The sequence below is a fragment of the Talaromyces rugulosus genome, chromosome V (genome assembly GCF_013368755.1).
Source record: "Talaromyces rugulosus chromosome V, complete sequence".
NCBI classification, from domain to species: Eukaryota; Fungi; Ascomycota; class Eurotiomycetes; order Eurotiales; family Trichocomaceae; genus Talaromyces; species Talaromyces rugulosus.
Window position 1 is genome coordinate 2,540,772 of NC_049565.1, and position 14,199 is coordinate 2,554,970.

General features: G+C 48.9%; 8 protein-coding genes across 8 annotated transcripts; 4 read left to right on the forward strand and 4 right to left on the reverse strand.

The window, feature by feature from the left end:
* Positions 1-541: 541 nt before the first annotated feature.
* Positions 542-1,503, forward strand: TRUGW13939_09433 (uncharacterized protein; the record flags this gene model as incomplete). The annotated part of the gene is made up of 4 exons (XM_035492555.1): positions 542-575; positions 653-753; positions 814-1,064; positions 1,125-1,503. The coding sequence occupies 4 exons, from the start codon at positions 542-544 to the stop codon at positions 1,501-1,503; spliced, it is 765 nt and encodes a 254-aa protein (XP_035348448.1).
* Positions 1,504-1,858: 355 nt separating this feature from the next.
* TRUGW13939_09434 (uncharacterized protein) lies at positions 1,859-2,341 on the forward strand (the record flags this gene model as incomplete). The annotated part of the gene is made up of 1 exon (XM_035492556.1): positions 1,859-2,341. The coding sequence occupies one exon, from the start codon at positions 1,859-1,861 to the stop codon at positions 2,339-2,341; it is 483 nt and encodes a 160-aa protein (XP_035348449.1).
* A 197-nt stretch (positions 2,342-2,538) lies between these two features.
* Positions 2,539-3,791, reverse strand: TRUGW13939_09435 (uncharacterized protein; the record flags this gene model as incomplete). The annotated part of the gene is made up of 3 exons (XM_035492557.1): positions 2,539-2,950; positions 3,003-3,329; positions 3,385-3,791. The coding sequence occupies 3 exons, from the start codon at positions 3,789-3,791 to the stop codon at positions 2,539-2,541; spliced, it is 1,146 nt and encodes a 381-aa protein (XP_035348450.1).
* Positions 3,792-4,621: 830 nt separating this feature from the next.
* On the forward strand, positions 4,622-5,567 carry TRUGW13939_09436 (uncharacterized protein; the record flags this gene model as incomplete). Its single annotated transcript, XM_035492558.1, has 2 exons — positions 4,622-4,877; positions 4,942-5,567. The coding sequence occupies 2 exons, from the start codon at positions 4,622-4,624 to the stop codon at positions 5,565-5,567; spliced, it is 882 nt and encodes a 293-aa protein (XP_035348451.1).
* Positions 5,568-6,017: 450 nt separating this feature from the next.
* On the reverse strand, positions 6,018-7,020 carry TRUGW13939_09437 (uncharacterized protein; the record flags this gene model as incomplete). The annotated part of the gene is made up of 2 exons (XM_035492559.1): positions 6,018-6,578; positions 6,676-7,020. The coding sequence occupies 2 exons, from the start codon at positions 7,018-7,020 to the stop codon at positions 6,018-6,020; spliced, it is 906 nt and encodes a 301-aa protein (XP_035348452.1).
* Positions 7,021-7,983: 963 nt separating this feature from the next.
* TRUGW13939_09438 (uncharacterized protein) lies at positions 7,984-10,274 on the reverse strand (the record flags this gene model as incomplete). Its single annotated transcript, XM_035492560.1, has 2 exons — positions 7,984-9,945; positions 10,008-10,274. 2 exons carry the CDS (start codon positions 10,272-10,274, stop codon positions 7,984-7,986), a joined length of 2,229 nt encoding a protein of 742 aa, XP_035348453.1.
* Positions 10,275-10,906: 632 nt separating this feature from the next.
* Positions 10,907-12,490, reverse strand: TRUGW13939_09439 (uncharacterized protein; the record flags this gene model as incomplete). Its single annotated transcript, XM_035492561.1, has 1 exon — positions 10,907-12,490. One exon carries the CDS (start codon positions 12,488-12,490, stop codon positions 10,907-10,909), a length of 1,584 nt encoding a protein of 527 aa, XP_035348454.1.
* A 453-nt stretch (positions 12,491-12,943) lies between these two features.
* On the forward strand, positions 12,944-14,097 carry TRUGW13939_09440 (uncharacterized protein; the record flags this gene model as incomplete). Its single annotated transcript, XM_035492562.1, has 2 exons — positions 12,944-12,986; positions 13,043-14,097. The coding sequence occupies 2 exons, from the start codon at positions 12,944-12,946 to the stop codon at positions 14,095-14,097; spliced, it is 1,098 nt and encodes a 365-aa protein (XP_035348455.1).
* Between the last annotated feature and the right edge of the window lie 102 nt (positions 14,098-14,199).

Below are 14,199 nucleotides of genomic sequence, written 5' to 3' on the forward strand. Positions count from 1 at the left end.
CCTTGGTCGATCTTTGCAACCACGGCACACCGCAGACCTTGGAAACACCAGAGCACTGTCGTGACCGCCTTTTCGTAGACGATAGGCCAAGTGGAAGCATTTTTGAGAGAAATGCCGGCTGTCGTCCAAATTTTATACATAAAAATTTTCTTCATGCTTGACCGTTTGGTCTAATTGTAGACATATTTTATATCTGAGAACCAGTCCTCGAATTGAGTTTTTATGCGGAGTTCAAAGTTTACACAATTCCACCATCTGACATGCCTCCATATCAGCAATGCCCAAATTACCAGTTCATGAAACAGCAATTGATCTGAAGCCAGGCCAATAAACATGAAATCCCGATCTCGGCTCCAGCCCTGTCGATCTCCAGATCTCAGGGCCGCGTCGCGATTGGTCCATCTGAAAAGCGGGTCCTGATGAATCGACTTCACTTTCTCTCGAGCGTCGCTTTCACCTCGCAATTATTCCCTCCAACTGCCATTGCCATTTACTACGTACTTTGTATATAGTACCCTTTTTCTATCTATTTATTTTCACAATGTCTTATGAAATGGGCCACATTGGCGCTCGCGGTAAGCTCGTCGTCCCTTTCATTTTTTAGGAGGGGGGGAGGTTTTGCGACTTTGGCTAATGATCCTGCAACACACAGCCTTTAATCATGAACAGTCCAGCCATGCTGAAGAAGAATTCGATCGGTTGCGCGGGCTAGCTCGTCAGGAAGCTAACCAGCGTAATCACTGCTTCGAAAGGGTACTTTTCCTATTCCACTCTCGAAATCTTTCTTTGTTCAAAATTAAAAAACTAGAACAGTCCAAACAAGCATACGAACACGGCGATGGCGCAGGCGCAAAACAGCTCTCCGAGGAAGGCAAATCGCACGGCCGACAGATGGAGCAGTACAACAAGCAAGCCTCTGAATTCATTTTCCGTGAAAACAATGCGCCGGGCCGTGTCGCAGACGATACGATTGATCTGCACGGGCAGTTCGTCGAGGAGGCCGAGGATATTTTGGAGGAGCGCATCAAGTATGCGCGAGAGCATGGGCAGACGCATTTGCATGTGTGAGTATACCCTTTGAAGAAGACAAAAAAAAAGGGGGATATGGACTGAGTCAAGGTTAGGATCGTTGGAAAAGGGAATCACTCAGCAAACCACGTCCAAAAAATCAAGCCGCGTGTGGAGCAAGTCTGTCGCGAGCTTGGTCTGCAGTACGCGACTGAGGAAAACGCTGGACGCATGTACGTCAATCTCACTGGTGGCGCGGCCGAGATGCCTGCCCATCACGGCGGAGGACACCAACAACCACACCAACAGCCGCAACAACCTCACTATGGAGGTGGTGGGTACCAGCAACCGTCGGGATATCCCGGACAACAACAGTACAGCCAGGGCCAACAGCAACAGCAACAAGGTGGCCAAGAAGACGAGGTGCAGAAGCTTGTCGAAAAGGTGCTTCCCAAGGTACTTCGCAAGCTTGGAGATTGCTGTATTGTCATGTAGGTTGTTTGTTGCTGCTTGCTTTCTTTGTCATGTTCTTTATGAATGGATTCATCGAGTTTTTTTTTTGTTTTAATCCCAAGACAATCTTTTGTCCTCGGCAAAAAGGATGTTGCATATACCCATACCCATTTATCCGATGTGGACATGGCTTTGTTTTCAAAGAATCTTTCATCTCATTATCGAGTTGATATCCAACATACAATAGACCTTGTTCAATATTCTTCAACAATGAACATGATTAAGTATAAATATTGGCAACAGACCTCTTCCTTAAGGTCATGTGCACACACACGAATTGATCACTGAATCCAAGTCACTGAGTCCAAATCACTGAATCCAAATCACTGAATCCAAAATGCCCCAAACCATATCCCCAACAAATACCGCCCCCCTCGCCAAAAATGCCAATCACCACGCCGACGTAAGCATCACAACCCTAATCCTCGAAATTCAGAGCCTGTGCCATGCGCGAGACCACAGCACCCTTTCTTCCTCTCCTTCGTCTTCACCAGACACAAACACCTTACAGGCCCTAATTAGAAAAAAGTTGGACAGGCTGCAGCACCATATTCTCAAACGCGAAATGCGAAAGCTCGATGAGCAGTTGGACTATGACCCGCTGTCTGAAACCCAACTGCAGCAGCAGCACAACATAGAAACCGATGACGATGATGGGGCTTTGCTGCCGGTGCCACTGAAAATCGGGTCGAGGAGGGTACGAGCCAAGGATGTTCAAAACATTTTGAATGTGAATAATAACGTCGAAGATGCAAATACGGATCCCTTGGTGAGGTTAGAGAAGAAGGTGCTGGAAGTGCAAATCTATACTAGCAACTGAAAAAAAAAGTTCCGAACATGAGATAATCATAATATACTGTCATTCCAATCGTCAATTTATATCGATCATTTTAATCATAATCCTAGGCTAAAATAAAAGGGAATGCGAGATGCAATGCCATAAGGGTATAGTTCCACTAGCCATGCCATAAACCGTAATGCATACACAATACAAGGTGAAGAGAACAGTAGGGCTTACTACTGCGGGTCCTTCAACGTAAGTTCAACAATTTTTTCCACAATAGCCCGGACTAATTGCCCGTTTTTGTTTTCTTCAGCGTCGCCATCGATTTCATCAATTATACTGTAAGCCTTGTCCCGAAGCAGGGCGACGACCTTGCGGGTATAAGAAAAGCTGCCGGTGCTTTCCATGTATTTGACGGCGTATAGTTTGACCTCGTCGTCCTTTGTTCTTTGTTTCAGTATATTGACCAACTGCACATTGGACGGGTTGGCGCGGATGCTGTGGATTATAGGGAATGAAAATTTGCCCTCTGTTAGGTCCTCGCAGAGTCCCTTGTTCTTGCTATACGTGGTGTCCGACAAGTTGAGGTAATCGTCGCAGACCTGGAATATCAGCCCCAAGACGTTGACCAATGGTACATAATTCCTGATTGGCACATGTTAACCAGTGTGTAGTGTGATTACTGGAAGATGCCTACCTGTGAGTATCGCTCTCGGCCTGCATTAGCTTGACTGCTAATCGGAACAGACCCCCGGTCTTATTGTCCACCATCTCTAAGTACTCATCTTCTGTTGGGCAGGTCAAGGTATCGCGCCAGAATAGGTCCAGCCCTTGGCCACGGTGCAAATTCAGAAGCTCTTCGGTGTAGATATCGATGGCGGCGGGGTTATTCAATTTTTGCAGTTCTTGCAGTGCTAGAAAATAGACATAGTTGGCCGAGTTGATCGTCTGGGCTGTGCCGAATATGCTGTGGGCTACAGGCACGCCTCTTCGCAGGACCGATGAGTCTTCGACGTCGTCGACTCTAGGGGCTGGGTCAGAATAGAAACAAGTTTAAGGAAAGAAGAGGAGGGAGTCACAGTAGTGAAGCAGTATGCAACATAGTCACTACTTTGGTAATGATAGCCAAACTCGCTTCAGGCACGTTGAGCAAAGCGTTAAATGCGGTGATCATTTGTTTCCGGATATCCTTGCCCGGTTGCTGAGTGAGATAATCGTACGGGCCCATAAGAATATGATCCTTCTCCTGCGACCACAGGCTGTCCTTGGCCATGGTCCAGTCAAAACTCGATCGATTCCGGCCGTGCTTGCTCGTAGTGCTCAGCTGTTTTTTTTTCAAAGACGACATCCATTCTGACTCGGAAAGGGATCCCAGGTTCGGCTGTTTTATCGCGCTGCCGCCGCTCACGACCCCGGTCGAGCTTGTCCGTGGTGGGATAGCGGTTGGAGACTGCAGTGGCTGGCTTGGGAGGTGTTCTGAAGTCATTATAATGAAGGTATGAAGCTGGTATCAAAATAGTATTGAATTCTTTGGCGGGGCAGAAAAACGCGCACGAGGGAGCCCCACCGCTTTTTTGTATAATCGTATAGACGATGCAGTTACTAGTGCTGGCTGGATACGACTGGAGATAGATATTCAATAAGAAAACGGGAGAGCAGCAGCAGCAGTTAAATGAAGACGAAGTATGCTGCAGCCTTGCAGGCGGGGAGAAAGAGCAAGACGACGCGCATGTGATGGTGGAGCGCGGCAGGCTGATGTCATTGGCCCGGCGTCCGATTTGCCTTCAACACTCAACATGACTATGGAGTATTATCATCATTATAATAGCCGGTAATACAGTAACGGTATATTCTACTGTATATGAATGACATGGATCGTCATCTGATCTGCTCTCATGTAGGGAATACCACCTGGTGACGTCTATAGATCATCTGCTACAGCCTTGCGTGACTGTGGAGTAGACCGGGATCTAGACTGAATTACAATCGTCTTGCTGGCTCCTCCGTATTAAAATAGTAGCTAACTAGTTCATATTACTAGTACTAGCAAATAAGAATATGAAAAGATGCAAGTCATGAGCTGGTGTGGAGACGGCGGGCGGTGGCAGAACCGTTCACCCAGCAACGCGGCTTTGTTTACCCTTGATAGTAACTCTGCGATACACTACTTACAACTAGTCCTCTTTTCAGCTCAGCCCTGTTCTCGGTCTGAGCTCCAGACTGCTAATTAATTGTTTGTTAATTATCTGTGTCTATCCTTTTTTCTTTTCCTGTCTTTTACGATTACGACTACGACGACGACTACCTGAAATAACCATGGAGGCCTTGCTGGCGCACTCCTTTGACTACCTCTCCTCGTACGAGCCCAACAAGATTCGCAAGGGCCTGCGTCAGGTTGAAGGCTTGCTGGCGCAAATATGTCTTTCGCGGGCCAAGCAATCGCCAGCTGAGAAAAGAAGATCAATGATTCCCTTGGGTCAGGAACAGCCAGCACCAAAAGAACTGGGCGAGCTCGCAGACGACCCTGCCTTCAGAGAGTTTTTCAAACTGCAGGAAGGTTTTCAGTGGAATGGTACGTCAAGATATTCTTGCAATTGCTTTAGTATGGATCGATCTAATTTTAACCCCCTGTCTAGTTTCTCTGCGACTGGTCTGCTGTCTCGAACATCTGCTTGGACGGGGAAGCAACGGCACAAACGATCTTCTCATCATATCCACACTCGACTTGATCCAGGGAGTGCTCCTCCTGCACCCGCCATCACGGTCCCTGTTTGCGCGAGAAATCTACATGAACATTCTTCTCGACCTGTTGGACCCGGTGAACTGCCCGGCCATCCAGTCATCCACCCTCCTCACTCTGGTGACTGCGCTCCTCGACCAGCCCGCCAACACGCGCACATTTGAGCTGTTGGATGGGCTTTTGACGGTGACCTCGCTCTTCAAGATGCGATCGACGTCGCGAGAAGTCAAGCTCAAGCTCGTCGAGTTTCTCTACTTTTACCTCATGCCGGAAACACCAAATATGCCTATTGTCGCGGCTAGCGCGCCAAACACCGCAGTAACCGGAGGATTGCATCGCAGTCCTAGCAAGCTGTCCGGAGCCTTTGCGCGCAGCGTCAACTCGGCTAGCGAGACTCGTGCGGAGCGCGACACACGCAGCACGGAAGAGAAGCAAAAGCTGCTCGGTCGATATCTGAGCAACGTCGAGGATTTGGTTGAAGACCTAAAAGAAACCGCTCCATTTGGGAGCACGGTATACTAGACCCGCCACGATATTAATACGTCAACGAACATGCAAGTTCATACAAGTTCATGCCATTTCAATGCCTGGACGATTGTTGACGCTATATTTTGAGATTTCCTAGCGTTTTTCTTTTTTCCCACCTTCAGATTGACTCTCTTTTCCTTAGCGATACCTTTCACTTTTGCTCTGCCTGCCCTACGGTTTATGTTACGATTCTTGTTTGTTTAGTCACGATCGACGGTTAGTCGATATGTATCATATTTAGTAGTAACGATTGAATGCAATGACTGTATAATGCGAAGCTCTCTAATTAAAGTTTTCTCAAAAAAAAACGTTTTCGTAGTATAGTAGGATTAATAATACTACATGAATTGTTCTCCGTCCAATGCACCAAACCCCTATACACATGCTGATGCTAACATGACAAAACCCTTGACTCTCTTTCCTTTATTACTCTCCCAACTTGATTCAACTCGGCATCTCGTACCGCTGGGACTCGTGGTCAGCAGGCTTTTCGTATCTCTGATCTCCCGGGTTTGCGGACTTTTCGAGAGCATTCGCAGCCGGGGGCTTGTAATAGCTTTGTTGCTGCTGTTGCTGCTGATACTCGCTGAGCTCTTGCGGCGACGGGGCTGGCACGTAATCCGTCCTGCCCGCGTTTCCCGACTTGCGTCTCCGCAAGAAAAACAACCCAAGAGTAAGAATCGCGAGAACGCCCAGGACCACGCCCACACTGATTCCGGCCTTTGCGCCGCTTGACAGCCCTGACGATGATGACGGTGACAGCGACGAATATGAAGTTGCGGATGGCGTCGAGGTTGGCGCGGAAGTGGCGGTGGTGTGTTGGGTCGACGTGCTGCTGCTGCTGCTGGCCGAGGTTGTGGCATCCGGAGCAAAGACCTGTGCGATGGTGATAGGAGACTTGTCGCAGCAGTCAGTGCTGTTGCCACAGCACCAGGTGTTCGAGGTTGCCGTCCCATCGCATGGAATCACCAACACCACATCGCTTGAGCTTCCTACCCCTGGATTCTTGAAGCACGTCAGCAAAACACTCAAATCTACATGACTCGCTAATCATTTCAGGATGAGAGAGAGAGAGAGAGAGAGAGAAGAGAAAAGGACGCACCGTCTCCTGCGTGCAGATATTCAAGCAATCATCCTGCCAGTTCGTCGACGTGCATTGATCACGGAAATATGCTATGTTTTCGACCGTTGCGCCGCTGTCATCGGTCGTCTCCCACTCGTTCGAGCACAGTCCGTTCTTCAAGCACTTGTCTTGAGTGTTTCCGTTTCCATTGTCTCTGCTGTTACCAGACGGGTTGTTGCGGTTTGTGCCACAGCACATACTGGCGCCGGTGTACTGGTTGCATGGCTGGTATTCGAGGCTGGCTTCGCTGTATCCGGATGGATAGTAGCATACGGCGGCTGCCAGAGGCACTGCTGCTAGGAAGAGGAGATTGAGACTGCGCATAGTGAATGGGAGGAGGGGGACTCTAGCGATCTTTTTTTTTTTTTTTCAGTCACCGTCTGCTGGACAAGGTCATAACCTATTGACGCCGGTTACGGAGTACAAATGTACAAAACAAAATACAGAGCGTGAAGAGGAAAAGGCCGGTTCAAGACCGACTGCCACGACGAAGCCAGTAGGTAAGCCTTGACTGGCTCTGGGTCCTGGGTTTTCCTCCAAGCTTTCTTTTCCTAGTGTGTGTTCAGCCCCCTCAGGGGAGGGTAAATTATTACTACTGCGGATACACTATGGATCCTATCAGGTGTCAGCCGCAGTCAGGGCTATACACATATATTTGGTGGTCCTGGAACTACACTATAGGGCTGTCGGCGACATATCTATTGAGTAGTAGTACGTACTGTACTCCGTACAGAGCACCCTGTACTCTGTCGCATGTATTACGTCTCCTTTGGGCTGAAATCTTGCCAACTTGCATGTGCATTCTATCTCCGAAAGAAAATTGATCGTCCTGCTACTTTCCCCATGTACAACCTGTGAACCCACCGACCCAGTCTTTTTCTTGTTGTTGTTGGCTGATGACTTTGACGCCTCCAATTAAATACGTGCCGTGGAGTCTTGCGCTCGCAACTATCGCGCAACCAACACTAAAAGTCTCTTCAGCTGAGTTTCTAAGTTCTGAGCCTTGAGAGTTGACAACTTGAGACGTTAATTGATATTAAACAAGGCTCATCATATTACATGAACTAAGCCGAGACGGTAAGGTTAAGCCCTAAAAAAACACAGCTTGTCCAATCACACTATTAATGCGGACCGCCTTGTTCGGAATAGCCTTGTATTTGACTTATTTCAGTAGTAGTAGTCGAAGTAACTTCCTACGAGACTAGGAACCATGTGATAACCCAATCATAGGCACATTACATATAATTTTCGTCCCATCACTTTTCCCCTGCTCTATTAAACACACACCTACTTTCCACCAGAGGGGATCTCGAAAAATACCATTGGCGACGAGTCACGGCCCTGATAAGACACGTCTAGTCGGTAGTATGCCTTCCGCTCAAACTGTATCACAGCGTCTTGTTTTAGGCCCACAACGTTACAATCCGCAAAGGCATGGGTTATAAACTGTGTTACTGGCGTGAGGCACTCCTCGAGCACGTCCGAAGGCTCTAGCTTGTCTTTAGTAATGAGATGATCAAAGGCCATCAATTCCACCGGGATCATATTTTCTTCCACAGCTGCTAGCCAGGTTATCTTCTTGGTCTTCTTGAAGTCACGCGAGCCGAGGTCTAATTCTAGGACCAGATGTTTCACGACGATATTACTCTTGTCATTGCTGCCTGAAGCAGCTGTGTCGGCGGCGTCAGTATCACTCTGGGTCGTAGAGATATCGCGTACGATAGCGTTACCCCAGTTCATCAGCGTGACCATCTCCCCGATTTCAAAACTCTGCGCATCGGCCTGCTCGATGATAACAGTCTTGCCCGTTGGGATCTTCCTAGTACCTAGGCCCGGGTTCTTAACATACTTTGGCACGTCAAGAACCGCAGCATCGGGAGGCGAACCGTCGTTGTTTCGGTCGATCACATCACAATACACAGAGTGGCCCGCCGCGATAGCAACATGCCGGGGGGCCACCGCATCAATGTACTTTTTGTTACCGGCCCAGAAAGTACCCCACTCCAAATTCAGGATGTTACGACTGGGGCTTTGCTTCAAAATGAACTCGCGGAGGACGGGCACGGCGACACCACGGCGGATGATGCCTCTGATAGTCGGCATTCGCGGGTCACCCCAGTCCCAGACCTTGCCTTCATTCACGATACGCGCCAGTTTCCGCTTAGAGAGAACAGTGCGGACAAAGTTCAGTCGACTGAAATCCCAGATAGGCACTGGGCGCAGACCGAGAGCGTTCTGGATCCACTCGTACTGGGCGTTGCGGTCGCGGTACTCGTTAGTTCGTAGGGCTAGAGTGATGCCTTCGATGGAGTCCAGGACAGGCGCACAAAAGTCATATGTCGGATACACCTTCCAGCTAGTACCTGTGCGATGGTGCTTGGCGAGGTTACCGCGGTAGATGACGGGATCACGTAGGGTGCCGTTAGGGCTATCGTATGCAATGCGAGCACGGAGACACCATCTTTGACCCTCGGTGGACCCGGTTTTCATCTCGCGGAAACGCTCCAGTGTCTCTTCAATGCCCATGTCTCGGTGATTAGAGGGAAGGCGGTTCTTCCTGTTGTCATCGCCTTTGCCTAACTCTGAGTCGTCGGCAAATGCCTTGCCGTCCTTGATCAACTGGATGGCCAAGTCATGCATCTGCTCGAAGTAGTCACTAGAATAGCTCGTCTTGTCAGGAACGATGCCTATCAAGGCCAAATCCTCGGCAATCGAACTTTGAAAATCCATGGATTCCTTGGATGGGTTAGTGTCATCAAATCGGCAGATGAGAACACCGCCAGGTTTCTGGTGGGCAAAATAAACATTAAGAAGCGCTGCTTTGGCGTGCCCGATATGAAGATAGCCGGAAGGCTCAGGAGGAAACCTAGTGACCATAAGACCATCAACTCTCGGTAAGGCTACCACATCGAAGCTGGAACCAGCAGCAGAGCGAGCGGCCTTCTCTCGAGCGCGTTCTATAATTTCGGCAGAGGTGAGCTCCTCAATCGCCTCCGTGATCCACGGATTCGAGGCTTCGATAAAGCTATACCACTGTAAAACATTGCAGCAGACCGTCTTGACGAGGGATAGGGCAATAGGGTTGCCTCTAATGGTTGCCCACACAGCAACGTCGGCGACGGATATCTTGTAACTTCCTGAAATGTATGTACGCAAGGTAAGGTGGGACTCTAGCTCTCGCAGTGACTGATTAAGTCTCAGAGCATTTCTTAGAGCAAAATCGTGGCTACGTCGTACCCATTCTTCGACCTGGCCGGGAGATAATAATTAGAACGACAAGGCGATAGCTAGTTAGAGAGATAAGCACTTACCAAGGCACTCCGTAGGGACGGTCCCTTCGATTTAGATACCACCAAGTGCTCGATAATATCTCTATCACTCCACACTTTCCCTTCACCGTCAGGGGAAGTAAGTTCGACGGATTTCCCGTTACCAAGGTGGGCGGCTCGACGGTACGTCTTGGATAGTGGCAGCCAGCTCGAGGGAAGCTTTCCATTTCGTTCCAGGTGACTCACGACCAGCAAGCTGGGCAGAACAAGAGCCAACTCGGCCTTGGTAGCAGCTGTGAGATTAGCCATCTTCTTGCAGTTGAAACATTTGAATGCTTCGGTTTCGAGAGTTGGAGTGAAAAGGGAAACACCGCCTTGTCAATATGCACGTCAGCGTCTATACATGTAGGCTAGGCCGTAAAAAGTGGATGGCTTCAAGATCTCGATCTCAACACACAACCCAGCACTTGAGATCTTCATGACCGGCTTATTACATGTACTCTTTAATTATATTTTTATATTACTACTACACCGTTACTTCCAGGTCGTTTTGGCATGCTCTATTCTAGAGCTCAGACTTCTACTTAGTTCAATATAATTCATGCTGTCTTGTTATATATTTATAATAGTAGTAGTACTACCAGTTGACTAATTAGTATATTTCGTTTCTGTGCCTTAACGGCATTTGAAATAATAAAGGTATTTACAGCATATATATCCATTAATATCAAGTGGTTGAGGGAACATTGAAGTCACGGGGTCGTCAGACGGTGCGACAGAGGAAGGAACACTTTTCCTCCAGGAGCTTCAATGTTTCCCAATGTCAACATTGACCTAGGGCAACTTCACAGAGATATCTATTGACGGGGAAGCTTCTTGTATTCGCTGAACCAGATCTTCTCATTATATCTACATAGTGATGGAAAGCTGACTACTTCTGATCACACTGCTCGCTGGTCTCGCACAACGTGAAAACAAGCGACCCCGTCGTTCGCCAGTTGCGCTACAAGCCCATACTCCCAGTCGAGATATCCTTGCATATCCTTGCGGGCGTTGCTTGTCCCCTCGTACGGCCTTTTATACACATCGATCGGCTGAGAAAGCCAACGTGACTCAGTCTCGAGTGCATGGCCAGCTACTACCCAAGCCGCTGTCCCTCCCGTCAAATACAAGACTTCTCGCGAGACTGATTTTCGTGCATCCTCGACATTCATGGCGGCAACACTACCATCAGGTGAGGTCAACACGATTGCACCGTCACCGGGAATAAGCCTCAAATCTCGCGCAAGTTCGGGTCCAGAAGCAAACCATGCACCGGGAATGTGACCCTTGCGATACGACGGGCTTCGGGCGAGATCAACTACTGTGGCTCCTGTGAGAGCTTGAAGGCCGTCAATCGTAACAGCAGCAGATGTTGAAGAATGCCATGAAACGGTTTTAGGCAGTTGAAGGTCATCCAGCACTGGAGACCGCTCCTCGAAGACATACACCTCCCATCCGAGTTGTAAGAGCCAGCTGGCTGTCATGCGTGCTCGCACACCGTCTGTATCATATAACACAATGCGAGCCCCTCGAACACCGACCCATTCGTCGGTGGCTTGTACTAATTGACCACCAGGAGCATTGGAGAAGCCCGCCGGGTGACCAACCGCATACTCCTCCGGGTCTCTCACGTCTAGCAAGTATAGAGTTCGGTTTTCCGAGTCCTCAGAAAATTGACGGAGCTGATCACTATCAATACAAGAGACACCAACATGGTCGGCCCAAGATTCGGCGTATTGCCGAGCCTTTTGCGATGCTTCAGCTGAAGGGTGTGGAACTCGCTGTGTCTTTTTGGCCTCCAGCTCTAAACCTTCCAATGTCCAGCCGATAGTTCCATTTCGGAGTGCAGCTACTTTATTTGGGATCCTGGAATTAATCAAAGACTGTGTCCCAACAATGCTTCGTGTTCGACCGGCACAATTGACGATGACTGTAGTCTTTGGAGAGGGTACGGCCTCAAGAACGCGATACAACAGTTCGCCTCCCGGGCAGCTGCGGCCACGGGGTATGCTCATTGTATTATACTCCTCGAAACGCCTGGCATCCAAAACAACCACATCACTGTCACTACTATCAAGAAGATCCTTGACGTCCCGCGCAGCCAAGGATGGAGTGTGATTGATAGATTCGACGAGCTCGCCAAATGCCTTGGACGGCACATTGACATCGCGATAAACTTCGCCAATACGGGCATATCCAGAAAGCCCGCCTTCCAGGATAGCAACATCCCGATATCCCAGGGCTAATATCCGGGCCACGGCGCGATCAGTATAACCCTCGCCATCGTCGTAGACAACAATTGGGGCTGACAATCGAGGAACCAGCGGAGGCAATTTCTTCTCAATCTCCGATACAGGCACACTTAATGCGAATAGAGGATGGGACTCGGCATATGGGCCTTCTTCGCGGACGTCGAGGAGGGCAATTTCATGGCGATTTACCCAATGCTGGCGCAACTTCCATGCGGCTATAGATTTGGCCATTTTCGCTCAGAAAAATTGTCTAAAAGAGAAAGGAAACACCCCGGATATAATAATATTTGAGGCAAGTAGAGCTATACAGTCTGCTCGGATGTTTTTTATCTAGTGGGGAAACTGACTCGCAAAACGATTTCGGACTACGCAGTATTTCTTACTATATCCAGACGACCTGGGTCCATCGGGCTTAAAACATGGCGGCGTACGTGAATTGAACTTCAAAATATGAATTCTGTACCTGCATAAGACATTGTTGCAGACCGATACACTGGTTTTGTACTCACGCAGGATGGAATCTTTTGCCCAAGAGGCAGATCCCACTAGCTGGACGACCCCGCTCAAAGCTCGCCATTTCAGCGCAGGATGACCACATACCAACCAAACAGTATCCACATCAACTTCGCAGAGGAGCCTTTCTTGCTAGACAATCCGAATGGCACTTTAAATTAATAAACTAGCATGAATTCCACTCGACAAGAGCGAAAGTCTTGCGAAGCCTGCAGTAAGCCTCTACCTCCCAGATGTGGACCGGACGAAGCTGACGATAGACGATAACAGGGCAACGGAAGCTCAGATGCTCAGGCGAAAAGAGCGGTTGCTCCCGCTGCCGGGGCTTGTCGTTGGCTTGTAGATTCAAAGACAAAGGGAATCCTGGAAGGCCGAAAAAGCGTCTACGACAAGAGTATCAAGACCGGGATTTGCCGAACAGAGAGGAGCGAACTGGATCTTTAGCATCTGTCGCCCCTCAAACGGCTTTGGGCTCTCAGGAGGCCATCAATGTGTTAATGGGGCCCTCATTGCCATGCGAGCTGCCTGGAAACTGCGGATTCGATTCCTTTGACTGGGAGACGCTTGGAAGCGGCGATATTCGTTCCTTTCCCGTGGAGTTATGGCCGGCACCGCATCAGAACGGATTGAGTAATCCCGAGATAGCTCCAATACCCTTGGATGCAAACCTCTCTCCCGTGTCACTATCACAGTATTGTAAATGCGACGAGGAGGTTTCCACTACCATCCGGAACCTGGGCCGTGCAGACATGTCGCACTCTATCATCCAGATGCTTCGCACCGGAATATCTCTCACAGAGAGGCTACTGACTTGTCCCATCTGCTACGATGTGTCCAAACCACCTCGAGTGACGGTTCAAAATGTTCTTCTTATCGGCCATCTCATGTCTGAAATAACATCCGGCTACCAAAAGTATCTACGCTGGTTGAAGACCCACTGTACTGAACTCGATATCAGAAACGAGAGGGAACCCATCTATCTTGATTCTGGGTATGGGATGCCCTCAGAACTGCTAAATTTACAAATCAGCGGCGACAAGTTCAGAGACCTTGTCCTGCACGGCCTGCTCCAGACCGATGCCGAACGGCTTTTGGCGCTGGGCGAAAAGTTTGCGCAACGGCAACGCAATCGCCATATAGTTGGCCACGAAGCTTGCTCCGGTGATTCTGAAGGGCGCTGTCTGAAAAAGGAGAGCAATGGAGCTGATCACGATCCGCTTGATCTCTGTCCACAGAATCCTTTGGCGCCTAAGTTGTGGCCTTGTTTCCGTATCGTTGATGAGGTTCGAGGGATGATCAAAGAAGTTGTAGATGCTGTTGTATGATTATAATACCCGTGAATTTTTTTTTTTGCTTAGCATTGAAACATGCCTATTACTACATATCGTGTCTCTGTACATGTAATTTATTACTTTTTAAAACAACCA